Below are 18,111 nucleotides of genomic sequence, written 5' to 3' on the forward strand. Positions count from 1 at the left end.
GAGAGACAGTCTTAAGCAGGCTCCACGCTCAGCACAGAGCCCGATATGGGGCTCAATCTTGCAGCCCTGAGATCATGACCTGAGCTGAAATCAAGAGTTAGATGCTTAACCAACTGAGCCACCCAAGCACTTGGGTTTTTTTTTTTTTTAAACATAAAACCACCCTGGTGTATTAAGAAAGATTAAAAGGGGAAAGGGGAATCATCAAAAGTCCCAAATCATGATCAAAACAGGAAGTCAAAACACGGCATAAAACATATTTAATGCAAAATTTAAATTATATGTAAAGTTAAAACTACACTCAATATTTAGGAACCATTTTATAGTTGTAAGAGCTCATCAAAAAATATAGAGGCAACAGAAGCATGACAGTGAGGAACATTAAATATCACCAGTGATCCATTGAAAGTGGCTTGAGCTCTCCTTTTAAATCACTGGAGAGGTTCTCAGTTGGGCAGAGGTGCTGCATACTCCTGGCTTCTCTGAATTCCTCTACCCTCAGCCTGACTCAAAATGTGGGATTCTACTGCCACAAAAACCCTTCCTTCCTTTGGCTCCGCTACGGGGAGAGCTCCCACACTCAAGAGCTGAGAGCCGAGGGCAGACACAATGAGCAAAGTAACTCCCAGTTACTATGTAATCCAAGCACACTGCCTTCTAGGATGGAGACATGTTGAGGGATTCCAGAAGAGACTGTTTTGTTGACCATTAAATCACCAAAGCCAGTGCAGTCCCCAGAGTAAATGCTACAAAGCAGCCTTCTCACCCCAGTCCAGGCCAGGGGGAGGCCGGGAAGGGGGACTCTCTGAACAACCCCTACCACCTGGAAAGCCCCCAATCCAGTGGCAGCACGCCTCAGGCCTTGAGCCCAGCAGAACCATCATTTGGGATTTTAATAATCACCTTAGTTCTCTATGAACGGGCTCCCTGCATGGAGCCTGCTTCTCCCTCTGCCCTTGTCTGCCTTTCCTTCTCTCTCTCTCTCTCTCTCTCTCATGAATAAATAAATAAAATCTTAGAAAGAAAGAAAGAAAGAAAGAAAGAAAGAAAGAAAGAAAGAAAGAAAGAAAGAGAATCTCCCCCTTCTAACACCTACATCCATTTGATTTTCAGAATTTGATTTTATGACACTTTCAGGAACACACTGGATACAAAAGGAATGTACCTCCGCTATGTCCGGTCGATGGTTTTGATTAGTTTCATTTTTAAAGAATAAAATGATCCTGGAACGTGAGTAACCAATGTTGGAGAGACAGAAAGCACAGGACAACTTCCATGTGTTATTCCCGAGGAATGATTTCTAAGTTAAATTCTCAATCAGAAGCTAGTCACTCTCTGTTGCAAAGCTCGAAATCCCAGAATGGAGCCCAGTGCCCGCGGGGCAGCGGGGAGGAGGCGCTGGCAGCGCACCTGCGGGGCTGGACCTGCCAGCGGCGGGATGGGGAGCAGGGGAGAGACAGGCCTTCAGGGTCCTGCTTTCCACTGGGGCCTAGAAGGACATCTATTCCGGGAACATTTCAAAGAGCCCCAAGCGACTGGTAAGAACTATTCAGGGGCCCTGCAGGACTTTATAGCAGCTTTAGCTTGACGGGTCCTAATCGGCTCTTGGCACAAGGGCTTTCAACTTCTGAGCTGATGGAACGGTTTCATCATGGGTGATTTTTATTTCCTAATAGCTCAGTCTCTAGAATTGTTGACTCTTCTTCATTGTTTTGGCTTAGGGTTTTCTTCTAATCTTGTAGTTCCTCTCCCTGCTTTCTCTCTGCCTTTCTCACAAGTTGTTGATTTGATGGTGTGTGCCACTTTAAATGACTTATTTTACTGGTTCACACATTCTTTTTTTTAGATTTATTTATTCACGAGACACACACACACACACACACACACACACACACACACACACACAGGCAGAGACACAGGCAGAGAAAGGAGCAATCCCCCCCGACCGTGGGACTCAATCTCAGAACCCTAGGATCTTTACCTGAGCCAAAGGCAAACGCTCAATCACTGAGCCACCCAGGTGTCCCTACCGGTTCACATTCTAATTTCATTCTGAGCAGGAGGGAAGCTGGTATGAAGGGAGACCTCGACTGAAGGGGCTGGCAGCAGCTCTGCAGCAATCTTAATGCAAAGCCATACCTCCCAGAAGTGCAGCACAAGAACCTCACACAAAGCCCTGAAGGGAGAATAAAGATTCCTGGCCGGCAAAGGTCACCTTGCTTAACGTTAAGCCCCAGATAGTGCGCTTTTTTACAGTTCTGCTACGGGGCTCAGTTGAACCAATTTATCTGACTCTTGGATTCATCTCCTCTGCTCTATGCCACCAAGCTTGTTAATACATCGTGTAAAATTAGGCTGAGTGTTATATCAGCAGGCCCCTGGTTCACAGAGTCCATGCCTGCCATTTCCCATGATAAAAGGCTTCTGTTGTTATTACTTGTGACTCTGCCCTGGAAGGCTGTTGCTGTGTGTTTATGATCGGAGTATGTCATGATTAATGCCACTTCCATATTGCACTTATCTTTTCAAAAACAGTAGGGCTTCTTCAGCAACAGAAAGGAACACCTTCTGGTACAACCTGAACTCTGCAGACACAAGATTCCCCACAGACCACATAATAGCCAATAGTGACTTAGCCTTATGGGAAAACAACAACTATTTCCACTGGGCAATGGACTTACACACTACAGAGTACAAAAGATTCCACTGCCACTGAAAACAAGTTGGAGATCTTTATTAATTTTACCCCCCCCCCAATCCCAACTCACTGACCCTTGATGACAACAGAGCTGGACCTAGTGTATGGGATATGGATAGAGCATGGTGTTTGGCTAACAGCAACTAAGACAGGCACTCAGCAGAAGACATGGACTGAGCACATAGTGCTCAAAAACACAGGAGACCCTCAAACATAACCACACGCTCAAACTCTTTTCAAATCAAAAGGAACTAATGGGACTATCCTAATGTTCTGCTATAAAATTCCCTACAGCAGAATGTGACATTTCAACTATTCTGTGTATAAAATAAAATTCTGTGGATTTGCATCTCAACCAACTCAGGAGAACACTGGGCTTTGCATCCCCTGCCAAGTCAGATCTTAGTGTAAAAATTATTTATGACAAGACAGGCATTCCCATAGGGAAACCTTGGGGAGGGGATTCAGACTTGTAGGTAAGCATATTATTAATAGAACTCTGTTTCTATTTTAGTCTGCAATTAATTAGAAATAGTGAAATAAAGATTCCATTTAGTCCAATAAATTTCATTAAAGTCCATCACCACTGAAAGCATCCCCAAATCGGATCATCTACCTCAGATCACAATGGCCAAATGACGCTGAACTAATGACACTGAAAAAAATCCACCATTACTACTGGAAAAAACTCAAAGTTCGTTCATTCAGCCAGCAACAACTGAGTGCCTAGTACACACTGGAGATAGAACAGTAAATAAGACACTGTCCAACCCTCAAGAGCTTACAATCTAATTGGGAAAAGAGACAGCTGAACACACATTTATAATTCAGAAGGGTAAATTCAAGGCACTAAATTATAAGAAGGGCTTTATATAGCAAAAAGCTAAAGTCTAAATAGACCTGGGTGAGTAGAAGTTAAAGAAAAATGAAGAGAGGGAGGAGGGGGAAAAAAGGAAGGAAAGATAATTCTAAAGAAAATACACAGCATATTCAGAGGAATGTCAGTAATTCAATGTTGCTGAAGAATTAGGTACAACGGCTCAGCTCCTGAAGTGGAGCTTGCATGTCAACCTGAAGGCACTGGGGGAACCATGGTAAAATTATAAGCACATGATCTAAGATTAGTGCTCCAGGAGGGTAAGGCTACAGTTAGAAAAATAAAGAAGAAAGGGAGCAAGGCTGTTGGTAGAGATACGAGTGAGTGGAGATAGTTTCGATAATCTAGAGTACAGAGAAGATCATGATGTAGGAAAAGGGTGGGATGATGAGTTCACAGGCATCACCGAACGTTAACGCTAGATTACAATGGTCAGTTCGCTTTTTGAAGCTATCACACTAACATCCAATTAATTTGGTATCTTCCAGATTCCGGTTAAAGGGGCTCAACTGCCTCATTCATTCACCCAAAAAGTGGTCCAGGCAGCAATAACCCTGACTGATCAACAGGTGACCACAGTCCAGAAGATCCTCAGAACTGAACCCAGAAAAGCAGCTCTCAATTTACATTCTGCTATGGCTCAGAACACCAAAGTATTTTTTTTTTTTAGAACACCAAAGTATTAATGAATTTAAGGCAAAGATCATACTTGCTAAAAATAACATACGAAATACTAAAATTTACATTAAAAACAATTTGTTTCTGACAGGATGTTCACAGACCTCCAGATACGGTATTACTTTTCACTCAAAAGCCATGCAGCAGGTATACATGTGGCTGTGCCAAAAAGGTTAGAAAAAGTAGAATGAACTTAAAATTCCAGGGAAAGACCTCTGCTTTACTAGAGGGCAGTTAATATTTACAGATACAAGAAGTATTTCCACACTAGCCTGGCACCTCCAGTCAATTAAAAGATAAAAGCCTAGCACTGAACACTACAAACAGAGGACAAAAAACAATAATCCAAGGAGAGGGAGAAATGAGAAGAAAGCGAAGAAAAAGAAGGGAGATGGAGGGAAAGAAGGCAAGGTGCGTGGCTCAGATACCCTTATCATAGAGTAATATGGCTGCCAAGACCTAAAAAGAGAAGAAAATGACTGGTTCTAGACTTCTGCAGGATTTCACCACAGCTCCCAAGCTACCAAACTACACTAGCTCTCAAAAAGGAAAAACTCATGAAGATCACTTAACCAATTCTGCCCAATGAGGTTAGAATCAGTAGTTATTTTTAGGAGATTACAAAAAAAAAAAAAAAATCTTGAGAATTAAGAGCTCTGAATTTCAATACTCTAATCTGAATATGATCTTGAGAACATTATAGGCAGTAATGTCACAAACGTCCGCCATCTAGAACATATTACAAAATGACTAAACATCAGTTCAATATTAAAATTGGAAACTGGGGTGCTTCGGTGGCTAAGTCGGTTGGGTGTCCCAGTCTTGATTTCGGCTCAGGTCATGATCTCAGGGTAGTGGGGTCAAGCCCCACATCAGGCTCTCTGCTCAGCAGGGACTCTGCTTCTCTCTCTCTCTGCCCCTCTCCCCTCATGCTTGCTCTGTCTCTCAGAAAAATAAAATATTTTTTAAAAAAGGAATGGCTTTCTAGTTTATAAATTATCTAAATTTTTTTAAAATTGCAGACTTATAGAAATTGTGAGACACTTGTGAAATCTGAATAATTTGAGAAAGAACTTTTCATTGTATTAATCACACTGAGCTCCCTTTTTTTTTTTTAAGTTTATTTCTTTATTTTTTAGTAATTTTTACATCCTACGTGAGGCTCAACTTCACAACCCTGACATCAAGAGCTGCATGCTCAGCCAACTGAGCCAGTCAGGTGTCCCTGAGCTCCCTTTTTTAATACAGACCAATACTTAGCTCTCTTTCTAAGGGGACACAATTCAGTAGAACACTGAATCTAACTGGATGTCATTACACACTCTATTTAATTTTAAACAATAACCAATTGGTTTTTAAAAGTTTTATAGCTTTTCTTAACCATTTACTATAGTATTTGCATGACTAACATGTTTTTAACAATTAGATGTCTAAGATTCATCTCTTTAATGTGACAACCAGATAATGGAGCCATATGAGTTTTAGAAATAGGCTCCATTTCTTCCAGTTGCAAGCACAAAGTTTTAGAAGGAGAGTTTCAATATCTGCTTATTTTATGTATACTTTACCTTATTTCAAAAAAAGATTCGAGGACACAGAACATGTGTTTAGAAAAAAAAAAACATTCTTCAATAAAGTACAGAATGTTAGCACACTATTTTAACTAAAATATTGTTGCCAGTGTCCTTTAGCTTTCCTCGTCAAAATGCTGAGATATCAAGTTTGCAATTTCATTAATACAGTGAGGGGGAGGGGCACAAACCCCAGTTCTCTGCTGAAAATTACTCATTAAACTGAGAAATATCTTTATTTTGGGATGCTTGGGTGGCTCAGTGGTTGAGAGTCTGCCTTTGGCCCAGGGCATGATCCTGGGGTCCCACAGGAGGGTCCCGATGGATCCTTGAGTGCCACATCAGGCTCCTTGCATGGAGCCTGCTTCTCTGTCTGCCTATGTCTCTGTCTCTCATGAATAAATAAATAAAATCTTAAAAAAAAAAAAAATACAAAGCCTCTCCATTGTACTTCAAGCTAAATGTTTGCACTATTCTCAAACACCAAAAAGTATTTAGAGAAAATTTTGCTGTTCATCATTAAACACAAAATAAATAACCTAAAACAACTGTGGAGTTGTCTCAAGTCTAACAGCACAGGTTACTTGGAATATTAGGCCACAAAGCTACAATTATATATTATATTATACTATATTACATATAATATATACACAAATACATATATTTATGTATAACTGTAACAATGCAGCCTAATATATATTAATATAATATATATATAATGATAAAGTCACAAGTGTGACTTTATATAATTGAGGGGGTATATCATAGTCCTATGTTGAAAGAAGTCAAAATTCTCCTGTAAACTTAATAAATCCAATTTAAAAACAAGATTTAAAAATTGCAATTAAAGAGACATCTGGGTCGCTCAGCGGTTGAGCGTCTGCCTTTGGCTCAGGGCGTGATCCTGGGGTCCTGGGACCAAGTCCCCGGCTCCCAAGATCGAGTCCCACATCGGGCTCCCTGCACGGACCCTGCTTCTTCCTCTGCCTGCGTCTCTGCCTCTCTCTCTGTGTCTCTCATTAATAAATTAAATCTTTAAAAGAAAATGTGTAAAGGCAATAAAGTTTGCAAAAGAATGAGGGGCTTTCCTTACCAATAATAAGGTCATAAAACTTCATTAATTAAAACAGTGAATACTAGTACAAGATTAGATCAATGAAACAGCACTGGGAATCTTTAAATATATACAAGTATACAGAAGAATGTAGTCCATTATAAAGACAGTATTTCAGAAATGTGGAATAATCAAATAATAATTCACAAAGTGATTTAGGGACAAGGGGCTAAATATTTAGGTGAATCTAAAATTTTTTTTATTTATTTTTTATTTATTTATGATAGTCACAGAGAGAGAGAGAGAGAGAGAGGCAGAGACACAGGCAGAGGGAAAAGCAGGCTCCATGCACCGGGAGCCCGACGTGGGACTCGATCCCGGGTCTCCAGGATCGCGCCCTGGGCCAAAGGCAGGCGCCAAACCGCTGCGCCACCCAGGGATCCCTAGGTGAATCTAAAATTAAGGCTCTACCTAGCTCTCATCACATAACAAGGTAAGATCATGAGTACATTAAAGGATAAAAGGTAAAAAAAAAAAAAAAAAAAGAAAATTCAAATTACTAAAGGAAAACAGACATTAACTATATGTGTATACAAGTTAGAAACATTAAAAAAAAAAAAAAGTCCTGACAATCCAAAACACAGGCACATATACTTTTCTCCAAGTTAAATATATGAACATAGTTGAAAAACAAAAAACAAGAAAACACACTGTGGGGAAAAAAACTGCAACCTATCACAGAAAAACAATTTCATATCAAAGATGATTAATGGAGCAATAAACTGCAGCACAAAAGATTATGAGTATGTAATTTACAACTAGATAAAACTAGCATATCCATATACAAAAAAATGTTCAATGGAACCAGTAATTAAAGGAATGAAAATAAAAAACAGAACAGTGAAGAGCCCAATACTTAGTAAGGGGAAGTGAGCACCATCAAACAGCGTTACCAGGACTATAAATAGGTACAACTTTTTATAGGGCAATATGTATCAAAGTTGGTGGGTTGTTTTTTTTTTATGGTTTTTATTTTTTTATTTGAGAGAGAGCTGTCACAAAAGCAGGGATGGGAGGGGCAGGGGCAGAGGAGAAGAGGACTCCCTGATCAGCAGGGACGGGACGCTGAGCTCCATCCCATGACCCCTAGATCATGACCCGAGATGAAGGCAGACACTCAACCTTAACTGAGCCACCCAGGCGCCCCTGTATCAAAGTTTAAAATGTGCAGGCTTCTGGCCCAATAATTCTTCTTTCAGGAATGTAAACTAAGGAAATCCTCTCTCAAAGATGTACCCGTATGAATTCACCACAGTATTGTTTGTAATCTTGATGAAGTGAACACCTAAATGCCAATTAATAACAATATATATTAGTACCTCATAAGTGAAAATGCCATGCATCTATTTTAAATGATGCAGAGATCATATATTTATTGACATGGGGAAAAACGGTCATGACACTTTACATGGAAACTCCCTGTGAGTGGATTGGGCAAACCCTGGACATCTTGTTCTCCAACCTTATTTCCAGCACTTAGAATAGTGCCTTGTACAAAAGAGCTTCCCAGAAAGCACTTACTAAATAGATTAATTTTAAAAGCAGGCTACAGAATAACCATAATGTCCAACCCCCTTTTGTCTCTCTCTCTCTCCCTTCTCTCTTCTCTCTCTCTCTACACACCCACATACACACACACAATTGCAAAGACAGTCACAAAAGGTTAACAAGGTAAAGGAGTTTTGATGTGTGTTTAACTTTATTTAGTTCTCTCTGTGCTAAATTCCTTATATAGAAAGCATTTTCAAAAAAAATTTATGACTGGAAAAAAAAGTAACGAAATTGATTTTTAAGAACTCATATATTTAAAATGAACTTCAGAAAGTGTTCGGCGATGACAGCTCACAAACTACAAAAACTAAGATCAGCAATACCCAAGTGGCATGTTTTCTTTCATCTGCAAAGAAATATCAGTATGTCTTCTACAATGTAGCATCATTCTCCAGTGCCAGGAAACTGCCACCCTATACTAATAAAATGCAGAATTTCCAAGAGGGAAAACAGTTTTTCCGTAGTAAAAGGGGGGGGGGGAAGCAGCAACGAATTTCTTAAAAGTCCTCCCATCTCTTCTATTAAGACATGCCCTCTTCTAGTTGGTGATAAAGATTAGTAAGTATAGTCATTTTTCTTTCAGGCTAAAATGCCAGTGAGTCCGTATGAGAAATGTGCTCTATTGCAATTCTTTCATTTCTTTAAAAAGGTAGATCCTATTTTAAAGACATTTTAAAAAATTGAAATCTCAGAACCAGCCACATACCTTGTCATGATTCATCCCACCACCCTGTTTTAGATCATCCATAGGTTTTATCACTATCTGAGATAGCCTTATTCGAATTTTTATTATGTCTCTCCCTTCCAGAATGTAAACTCCCTGAGGACAGGAATCCCACCCTTCTCGGCACTGTGTCCCCCGTGAATGGCATCCAGCAGGCCTCAAGAAGTATTTGTTGAATTCATAATGAAAAAAAAAAAAAAAGGTGTGTGGAGAGGACAAATCAAAATGAGACTATATACACCAAGAACTGGGAAAAAAAAAAAAAAAGGAAAGCAAACCACAATGAAATGTGGTAGCTGACATGACTCAAGGCTCTAACGTCAGCCCGGAGGGTTGGTGGACATGTTTCAGGGTGGACAGGTGCTCCACACCTAGGTAAAAGCATAGAGCTTGTTCCAGGAAGGAGCAAATCCACAGGGAGGTCTCCGGGTGGCTGTGTGCAGCAGCACAGAAATGTCGTCCAGGTCGAGAGAAGAACAGCAGCAGCAGCAGCAGCAGCAGCAGCAGCAGCAGCAACAACACACTACATGCATCTTGGCCCAGACGAAAAGCCAGAGGAATTCCCGACACAATGAAAGCAAGCAAGCAGCCGTCCGCCCGGCACGCAGGAAGAGCACCGTCGCCTTCCCCCGGGCCGTGCAGTCGCCCGCGGCCCCGCACCGCCCCCACTCACCCCTTCCCCCGCCCAAGGACCCCCGCCCCAGCCGGTCCAGGGGGAGCGGGGACGGCGCGAGCGGGACGGGCAGCGCCGCCTCCACCCCCACCCGAGCCCGCTCGTCTCCAAAGCGCGCGGCCTCCCACCCTCCCACCCTCCCACCCTCCCGGCCCGAGGCCCCAGGCCCCAGGCCCCGAGGCCCCGACCCCCGCGCCAGCAGCCCCTCACTCACGTGTAGATGATGGCCATGAAATGCATCAGCCACAGCACCACGAAGAGGACGAACCCGAAGACGGCCATTCCCTCCAGGGCCAGGTCCAGCAGCGCCATCCCCGGCCCGGCCCGGCCCGGCCCGCTCCGGCCGCCGCCGCGGACCGCGCTCCCGCAGCAGCACAGGGTGGGCGCCCGGCGCGGGGGCGCGGGAGCCGGAGGAAGGTGGGGAGAGGAAGGGGCGGGGGGGTGGGGGCGGAAGGGGCGGGCAGGGCCTGCGCGCCCCGCCCGCGCGCGCTCGTCCTCGTCCGCGCTCCGGCCCGGGCGCGCTCGCGGTGCGGGCGCTGCGGTGTGCGGGCCCCGCGCTCGGGCTCGCCGCCCCCGCCCCCGCCGCCGCCGCCGCCGCCGCCGCCGCCCCGCCGCCTCGCCGCCCGGCCCGGCCCGGCCGCTCCACTCCGCACCCTGCTCCGCCGCCGCGGCTCCGCGCACTAATCGAAACCGGCGGCCGGCGCTGCGAGTCCCCGGCGCGCCCCGCCCCGCCCTCCGGAACCGCGGCGCCCGGCCCTCCGAGGGGCGGGGCGCGCCGCTGCCGCCCGCCCCCCGCCCGCCCTCCCTCCCGTCCTCCCCCGTCCCCCGAGCCCCCCCGCCGGCCTCGCGCCCGCTGCGTCACCGTGGCGGGCGGGAGCGCGCCCCCCGGAGGCTCGGCCGGGCCGCGCCGGACCCTCGGCGGCGCCCCGGGCCCTGCGGCCCGCAGCGAGACGCGCAGGTCCAGGCGGCTCCACCGCTTCCTCCACCGCTTCCTCCCTCCCTGCCTTCACCGCCGTATCGTCTTGGGTCGCAACCGGCCCGAGAGCTAAAGCACCGGATCCTTCCCAGATCCGTGGGCGCCGCGGGGCAGCCTGTAATATACAAGAAGCTCTCAAACTCGGGAAGTAAGAAATCAGTCAGTACGAAGTACCGACCCTAAGACTCCTTACGCCCAGTGCGGTGGCCATCTGCGGCGATGGAGCTACTCCCATGTGGCCGACAGGCATTGTTGAAGACCGACTCCTTAATGAACTTTATACTGATTACGTGTCAAGACAATATTTTTGATATGTTGGGTCAAATGAAAGATTACTTAATGCCACTGTTTTGGTTGTTTTACTTTTCAAATGTGGCTAGCTATACCAGAAAGCTTTAAATTACATATGTGGATAGCAATGCTCTAAGATGTAAAGGGGTGGCGCACCTTGGAGAGTCAGGTAATTTAGCCTTTATCTTAACTTTAAATCAGTTCAGGGAGATGTTTTAATCCAGTACTAAATGTTTGTTTCTTTAGCCTAGATGAGTTTATATTGTTTCTTGATTGTTTTATGTTTAGACAATGTTTATTATTTCAAGTGATTTCCTTTTAAATAATCCGTGACCTCCCTTGAGAGATTCCAGAATTGAATTCAGTTTTGGAAAGAAGCTGGTTATTTTGTCGTTGGCTATTTATTATGTTTGATATTGATTAAATGAACTACCTTAATCTACAATTAAATGGTAAACTACAATCAAAGAGTTTAATGTCTGACAACCAATTGTGCATTCACTATGGGAAATGGGATAAAGTGAGTAAGAACCATGTTTACAAATGAAACTTCCATTGTTCAGTCACTGGTTAATGAATTAAAGTTATAGCGGGATAGTGTACTACCAGCAAAATATAAATGGAAATTTTTAAACATCACTATTGTAGTTAATTAATTCCAGGATTCACCTTTTTAAAAAAAGATACTTTATTATTTATTTGAAGTAGAGTGTGCCCAGGCAGTGGGGCTGGGACTGAGGGAGGGAGAGAGAATCTCCAGCAGATGCCATGCTGACCTAAGAGTCCCACCTGGGGCCTCGATCTCACTAAGATCATGACCTGAGCCAGAACCAAGAATCCTGTGCTTAACCCACTGAGCCATCCAGGACCCCTAGGACTCACTTTTAAAAATACTTTAACATGGGGCACCTGTGTGGTTCATTGGGTTGAGTCCCACTCTTGGTTTTAGCTCAGGTCCTGATCTTAGGGTTGTGGGACTGAGCCCCACCTCCTTAAGATTCTCTCACTCCCTCTGCCTCTCGCCCCTCTTAGAAAAAAAAACTTTCACACGTTTTAATCTCTCTGAGATGGAAACGCACCTCACAGTCAGTACCATCTTTTTTTTTTTTTTTGAAAGATTTTTATTTATTTATTCACGAAAGAGAGAGAGAGAGAGAAAGAGAGGCAGAGACACAGGCAGAGGGAGGAGCAGGCTCCATACAGGGAGCCTGATGTGGGACTCGATCCCCAGTCTCCAAGATCATGCCCTGGGTTGAAGTCAGCTCTAAACCGTGAAGCCACTGGGGCTGCCCCAGTTAGTACCACCTTAACACTACCTGGTAGATTTTTTTGTTAATCATATGTAAATAAAAGTGCATCTTACAATTCATGTCCTCTTAGATTTAGTAAACTATATCAATTGGTCAGTTAAAGCATTGTGTTATATTCTGCTTTTCTCTAAAATTTGTTTTTTTTTTGGGGGGGGGTGGAACTTACCATGAAAGCTTTTATATAGTATGATCAACAACATGGAAATGAGGCCAAGAAAGATGAAAGAAGCACATATTAAAAATTAACAGAATTGGTATAATTGAATATAATCAGTAGATTAAAGATCAGCTATGTTGTACTTAGGCCTAGTTAAACTTGGTTTTGTCCAAACCTTCTGTAGTACCTATAAAATATTAGGATTACATATTCTAAAATGAATACGGGTGAATATGCAATCCTAACACTAGAATACACAATCCTAACATTCTATAGATACTGTAAAAGTGTACATTTCTTCCATGTAGCAAGCAGCATAGGAGTCTAGCAAAGACCCTGCCCACTGATCTTACTTTTTGGCAGTTAACATTTTTTTGGTTGTCTAAAAGGCCTTCTCTTTTAGAAAACCAATTTCACCGAGGTCAGGGCTTCTGAATCTTTCCAGGGACAATCCAGTAGTATTAGTATATATTAGAATTCATACAGTTTAAGGAGTAATATTTTCAGAGACAAACAAAATCCAAATATGACTGTCATTTAATGGTCCTAGATATTTTAGATTATAAAACTTTAGCAAGAAAAGAATTAAAAAATAGCTGGTTCAAACCAAGTAGTGAGAATACATTTTTGCCTTAAACCAAACCCAAACCAAAAATATTAGCTGACCTGAAACTGAAACTGAAATGAAATTATATTGGTTCTAGCCGCATGTCCCAGAAAAGATAGGTCAGAAGGCTGGGAAAACACAGGTACATAAGTTACTTCAGAGAAACAAAATAATTTATCTTTGGAAAGTTGATAACTCTTGGTTACATTATGCCCCCAACTGCCTGTATTTAAAAAGTTGGTGTTACATTTTTTAAAGTTACATTTTCAACAATCAGAATTCCTGATTTGGGTTGTATCTATGAAAAACATTATCTTTGGTGAGATTCTAGATAAATCAAGATTAAAATGTGGCACTGAAAGGCTATGCACAGAAAAAAAGACAAAGAAGTTACACCAGACAATAGTACTTGTCTTTCTTTTTAAGTATTTGTCTTTGAAGAATGAAATGTGCTGATATTATTTACCTGCCTTTTTATGTTGTTGATTTACTGTAATGAGCATTATAGTTTTTATGGTGGAAAATGGTCATTTTTCCATTTTACAAAGAAGTTGATAAAAACCAAATAGAAAATTTTCATAATTTATTTTTTCGAATTATGAGTGGTATTAGTCACTTTGGAAGATAGTTTGGCAGTTACTTACAAAACTAAACATACTCTTACCATATGATCCAGCAATTGCATCCTTGTTATTTACCCAAAGAGTTAAAAACATGTTCACACAAAAACCTGCACACAGATGTTTATAACAACTTTAATCATAATTGACAAAACTTGGAAGCAACCAGGTCCTTCAGAGATGAATGGATAAATGAACTGTGGTACATCCGAACAATGGAATATTATTTAGCACCAAGAAGAAACGAGCTTATCAAGCCATGGAAGGCATGGAGGAAGCTTAAATGTGTAGGATTAAGTGAAAAAAATCTTTCCAACTATATGACATTCTGGGAAAGGCAAAACTATGGAGATGGTAAAAAGATCAGTGGTTGTCAGAGGGAGAAGTGAGGGATGAAGAGGCAAATCACAGAGGATTTTTAGAGCAGTGAAACTATTCTGTACAATACAATAATGATAGATACATGTATTCTACATTTGTCAAAACCCATAGAATCTACAACACCAAGAGTCAATTCTAATATAAACTGTGGACTTTGGGTGATAATGATGTGTCAGTGGAGGTTCAACAGCTGTAACAAATGCACCATTCTGGTGATATTGATAGTAGGGGAGACTGTGCATGTATTAGGGCAGGGAGTATATGAGAACTGTGAGTAATTTCTGCTCAATTTTGCTTCAAGCCTAAAACTGCTCCAGAAAATAAAGTCTATTTTTTAAAAATTAATAATACTCCACTCAAAAAAATATATACGTTGAAAATGTGTCTGAATAAGTGAGATAAACTAGTTTGTCATCAGACACTAGGGCTTTGCACCTTCTAGGCACTCAAAAATTTGTTGAATGAATGAATAATCTACATTGAGAGAAGTCACTGGAAAAATTGCTCACCTTTCTCCTTTGTTGGCAAATACTTTAAAAATACTTTTTCTTGGGGCACCTGGGTGGCTCAGTGGTTGAGCATCTGCCTTTGGCTCAGGGCGTGATCCTGGGGTCCTGGGATTGAGCCCAGCATCGGGCTTTCTGTGGGGAGCCTGCTTCTCCCTCTGCCTATGCCTCTCATGAATAAATAAATAAAATCTTTTAAAAATGTATTTTTTCTTTGTGGAAAAAAATACACATTAACTACCATAACCCCTCCTTCATATTACACAATTAGATCACAGACTGAGAGTAACTACATATTAGTTTGCCTAATCACAACCTGAAGACCTGCTCCAACGCCCATACTTGACCGTCAACAGCATGATTTTTATGTCCGCATTGGATATATTTTCCATCTTTGTCATTATTATAAAGAGTCTTTCATATAAACATTTTAAAAATCATAATTCAGTTCCCTATGGTTAATGTGCTATTTTTAAAAGATAGGTATATTGTAAATTTTCAGCCCTCTAGAAAGATTTTTTTTTTTAAAGGTGATCCTCCAGAAACTGGGTAAATCTGAAATTTTAAAAACAAAGAATCAATTGATCTGAAATTTGTGGTGCTAATGCCAAAAGAAACAATTCAATTCTTCTCTTTTTTCCCCCCTAAGCATGTTTGCAATTAGTTAGAAAAATGCCTCATCTACTTATTAGCTCAGGTGCTTAACTTTCGCTGGTTTTGTTACCCATAAAATGGATAGGAATAAATCCTAAGATACTATATATTACAGTGAATAGCCTTCAAATGCACAAAGGTTCTGGGCAAATTGTCAGTTCAGGGCCTGATCCTGACAATCCACAGGTAGAGTATGTTTGTATGTGTGGGTGTGGTCCAGCGAAGTGCCTGGAGTTCACTAGAGTTCATTTCATTCACAGCTGTTGTGCTCATATCCAAACAACTAATTAAAAAGATTTACTTCATACTCATTTTTCTTTTCAAATTTCATATTTGGTTTTACTTTAATCCACAGTGTGCTAGTGGGAAGTACTAATGTTTATTCTTAAAGGAAGCTAAATTTAAACTATTTCCAAATATGTCTCATGTAAATGTCAACTATTTTCTTTTTCAAATATTTTTTAAATTGCTTTAAAATTTTTAAAAACCTTATAAAATTATTTATTTTCCTTAGACTTTTTTTTTTAAAGTGATCTCTACCCCCAATGTGAGACTTGAACTCACAACACTGAGATCAAGAATTGGATGCTCCACTGGCTAAGCCAGCCAGGTGCCCTGAAAATGGCTTTCTTTTTAGATAGACTCAACCCTATTTACTTATTAAAGCTTACAATATTAAAAACTTCACCTAAGCTGTGTATGTGTATAAACAAACTTGGTAGTATATTGAGAGAAAGAGACAGAGAGAGGCTGAGACTTTAATATTTACTGAACATAAGAACATAAGTTATATACCAGCAAGTTTTTGAAATACTAACTTGATTTTCACAAAAGTCATGAAATGTATAACTAGAAGTCAAAAGATTAAGTTAGCTATCCAGGTGACACACCTGATAAGTGAGAGAGCTGGAGTTTGGACCTCAGTCTGTCAGACTGATTGTCAAAGCCAAAACTCTTCATATAAGTAAAATATTAAGTTATTTTAAACAATATATGGTAGATGATCAGTCCTCACAGTTGAGATTGCAAAGCAGATTTTTGTTTAGTATTATTTAGTTTGGAAACGAATGTTCTATATAGGTCAATTTCACCATCAGAGATGTTAGGAAAATATATTAAGAAAAAAATCATATATTTTATGCTGATATACTGGCAATTTAAAAATCTTGCTATTTTCTTTTAACACATCTTTTGCTTCAGTTAAGAGGAATCTCATAAAGCTGTCATTTCAGAACAATTCATCTAAGAGAGTAAACAACAAGTAGAAGAATTAAAAAGAACAGTCTTTTTCATAAGTGCTTTCTTCCTGTAAAATAATTCAAGGAAATGCCAATAAAATCTGCTTATTCTGGTATTATTTCATAGTATTAAAAATTTAATTCAAGTGTGAATTTAACTTTTACTAAGGAGCAAAGGCTGTTGAGAGAAGCTGTACCACCTGAGTTTAGGATCTCTATAAAATACCTTTTATCTTAAGAATGCTTTGTTTTAGGATTCAGGGTAGACTATCCGTTAAGCACGTCCACTGTGAATGTCAAAATGACTGGGTTTGAATCCCAGTTCTACCATTTACTAGCTATATGGACCTGTGTTGTGAGGATTAAAGTTAACATATTTTAAGGATGCCTGGGTGGCTCAGCAGTTGAGCGTCTGTCTTTGGCTCAGGGCATGATCCTGGGGTTCCGGGATTGAGTCCCACATTGGGCTCCCCATGTGGAGCTTGCTTTTTCCTCTGCTTATGTCTCTGCCTCTCTCATGAATAAATAAATAAAATCTTAAAAAAAAAGTTAACATTTTAAATATTTAGAACAGTTCCAAGCACATGTAAATTCTATGAAAGTTTTAGTATTATTCCTTAATGAGTTCATTCATTCTAATTTCATCTAGATCACTTTCTCCATTTCTCCCTCTACTGTTTTTACCTATAAAAAAATAAAATTAACTATACTTATAAGGATTTTTTTTTAGAAAATCAGTCTATAATAAAAGCATGTAACATTCCACAATTCTTGCTTTTTACACAAATAAGGATATCTTATAAATCTCATTTTCTTGCCAACATAACTGGTTTAGTCAATCAGAAACAAGGTCAATTAGATGACAATTGTATGGAATAGGAAAAAATATAATTAAATAGTTAAGAGCAAACAAAGATATTTTTATTTGATGAATAAATTAATTTCAGGCCTTGAAATAGAATATTATGCCAAGCAAAGAATAAGATTTAAAAAGTATTTAGATACATATGGGGCCTTCTAACATGTAAGAAACAGTGATATTGAATAGGTGTTAATATTCTTTGGGGCTGGGGTACCTGGGTGGCTTCCTTGGTTAAGCATCTGGTTTCAGCTCAGGTCATGATCCCAGGGTCCTGGCATCCAGCCCCGCATCAGGCTCCCTGCTCAGTGGGGAGTCTGCTTCTCCCTTCCCCACTCCTTTTGCCCCGCCCACCTCATATTCTCGCTCTCAAGTAAATAAAATAATCTTTAAAAATATTATTTGGGGGCAACCCCGGTGGCGCAGCGGTCTAGCGCCGCCTGCAGCCCAGGGTATGATCCTGGAGACTCGGGATCAAGTCCTACGTCAGGCTCTCTGCATGGAGCCTGCTTCTCTCTCTGCCTGTGTCTCTGCCTCTCTTTCGCTCTCTCTGAATAAATAAATAAATAAATCTTAAAATATATATATATTATTTGGGGGATCCCTGGGTGGCACAGCGGTTTAGC

The 18,111-nt window shown here is 41.1% G+C and overlaps 2 protein-coding genes across 2 annotated transcripts in view; both read right to left on the minus strand.

Annotated features, from left to right (window-relative positions):
• UGCG (UDP-glucose ceramide glucosyltransferase) overlaps nt 1-10,310 on the minus strand; it is a 36,660-nt gene extending 26,350 nt beyond the window's left edge. Inside the window, exon 1 of the mRNA XM_055302168.1 lies at nt 10,101-10,310. Coding sequence (XP_055158143.1) covers nt 10,101-10,198 — 98 coding nt within the window. The 5' untranslated portion in view covers nt 10,199-10,310. The remainder of the gene's footprint in view (nt 1-10,100) is intronic.
• A 256-nt stretch (nt 10,311-10,566) lies between these two features.
• On the minus strand, nt 10,567-11,765 carry LOC129494968 (translation initiation factor IF-2-like). The gene is made up of 2 exons (XM_055302229.1): nt 11,056-11,765; nt 10,567-10,977 (listed from the first exon to the last, which is right to left on the minus strand). The coding sequence occupies exons 1-2, from the start codon at nt 11,110-11,112 to the stop codon at nt 10,567-10,569; spliced, it is 468 nt and encodes a 155-aa protein (XP_055158204.1). The 5' UTR covers nt 11,113-11,765.
• Nucleotides 11,766-18,111: the final 6,346 nt, after the last annotated feature.

The sequence above is a fragment of the Nyctereutes procyonoides genome, unplaced genomic scaffold (assembly GCF_905146905.1).
Source record: "Nyctereutes procyonoides isolate TBG_1078 unplaced genomic scaffold, NYPRO_anot_genome, whole genome shotgun sequence".
NCBI lineage: Eukaryota > Metazoa > Chordata > Mammalia > Carnivora > Canidae > Nyctereutes > Nyctereutes procyonoides.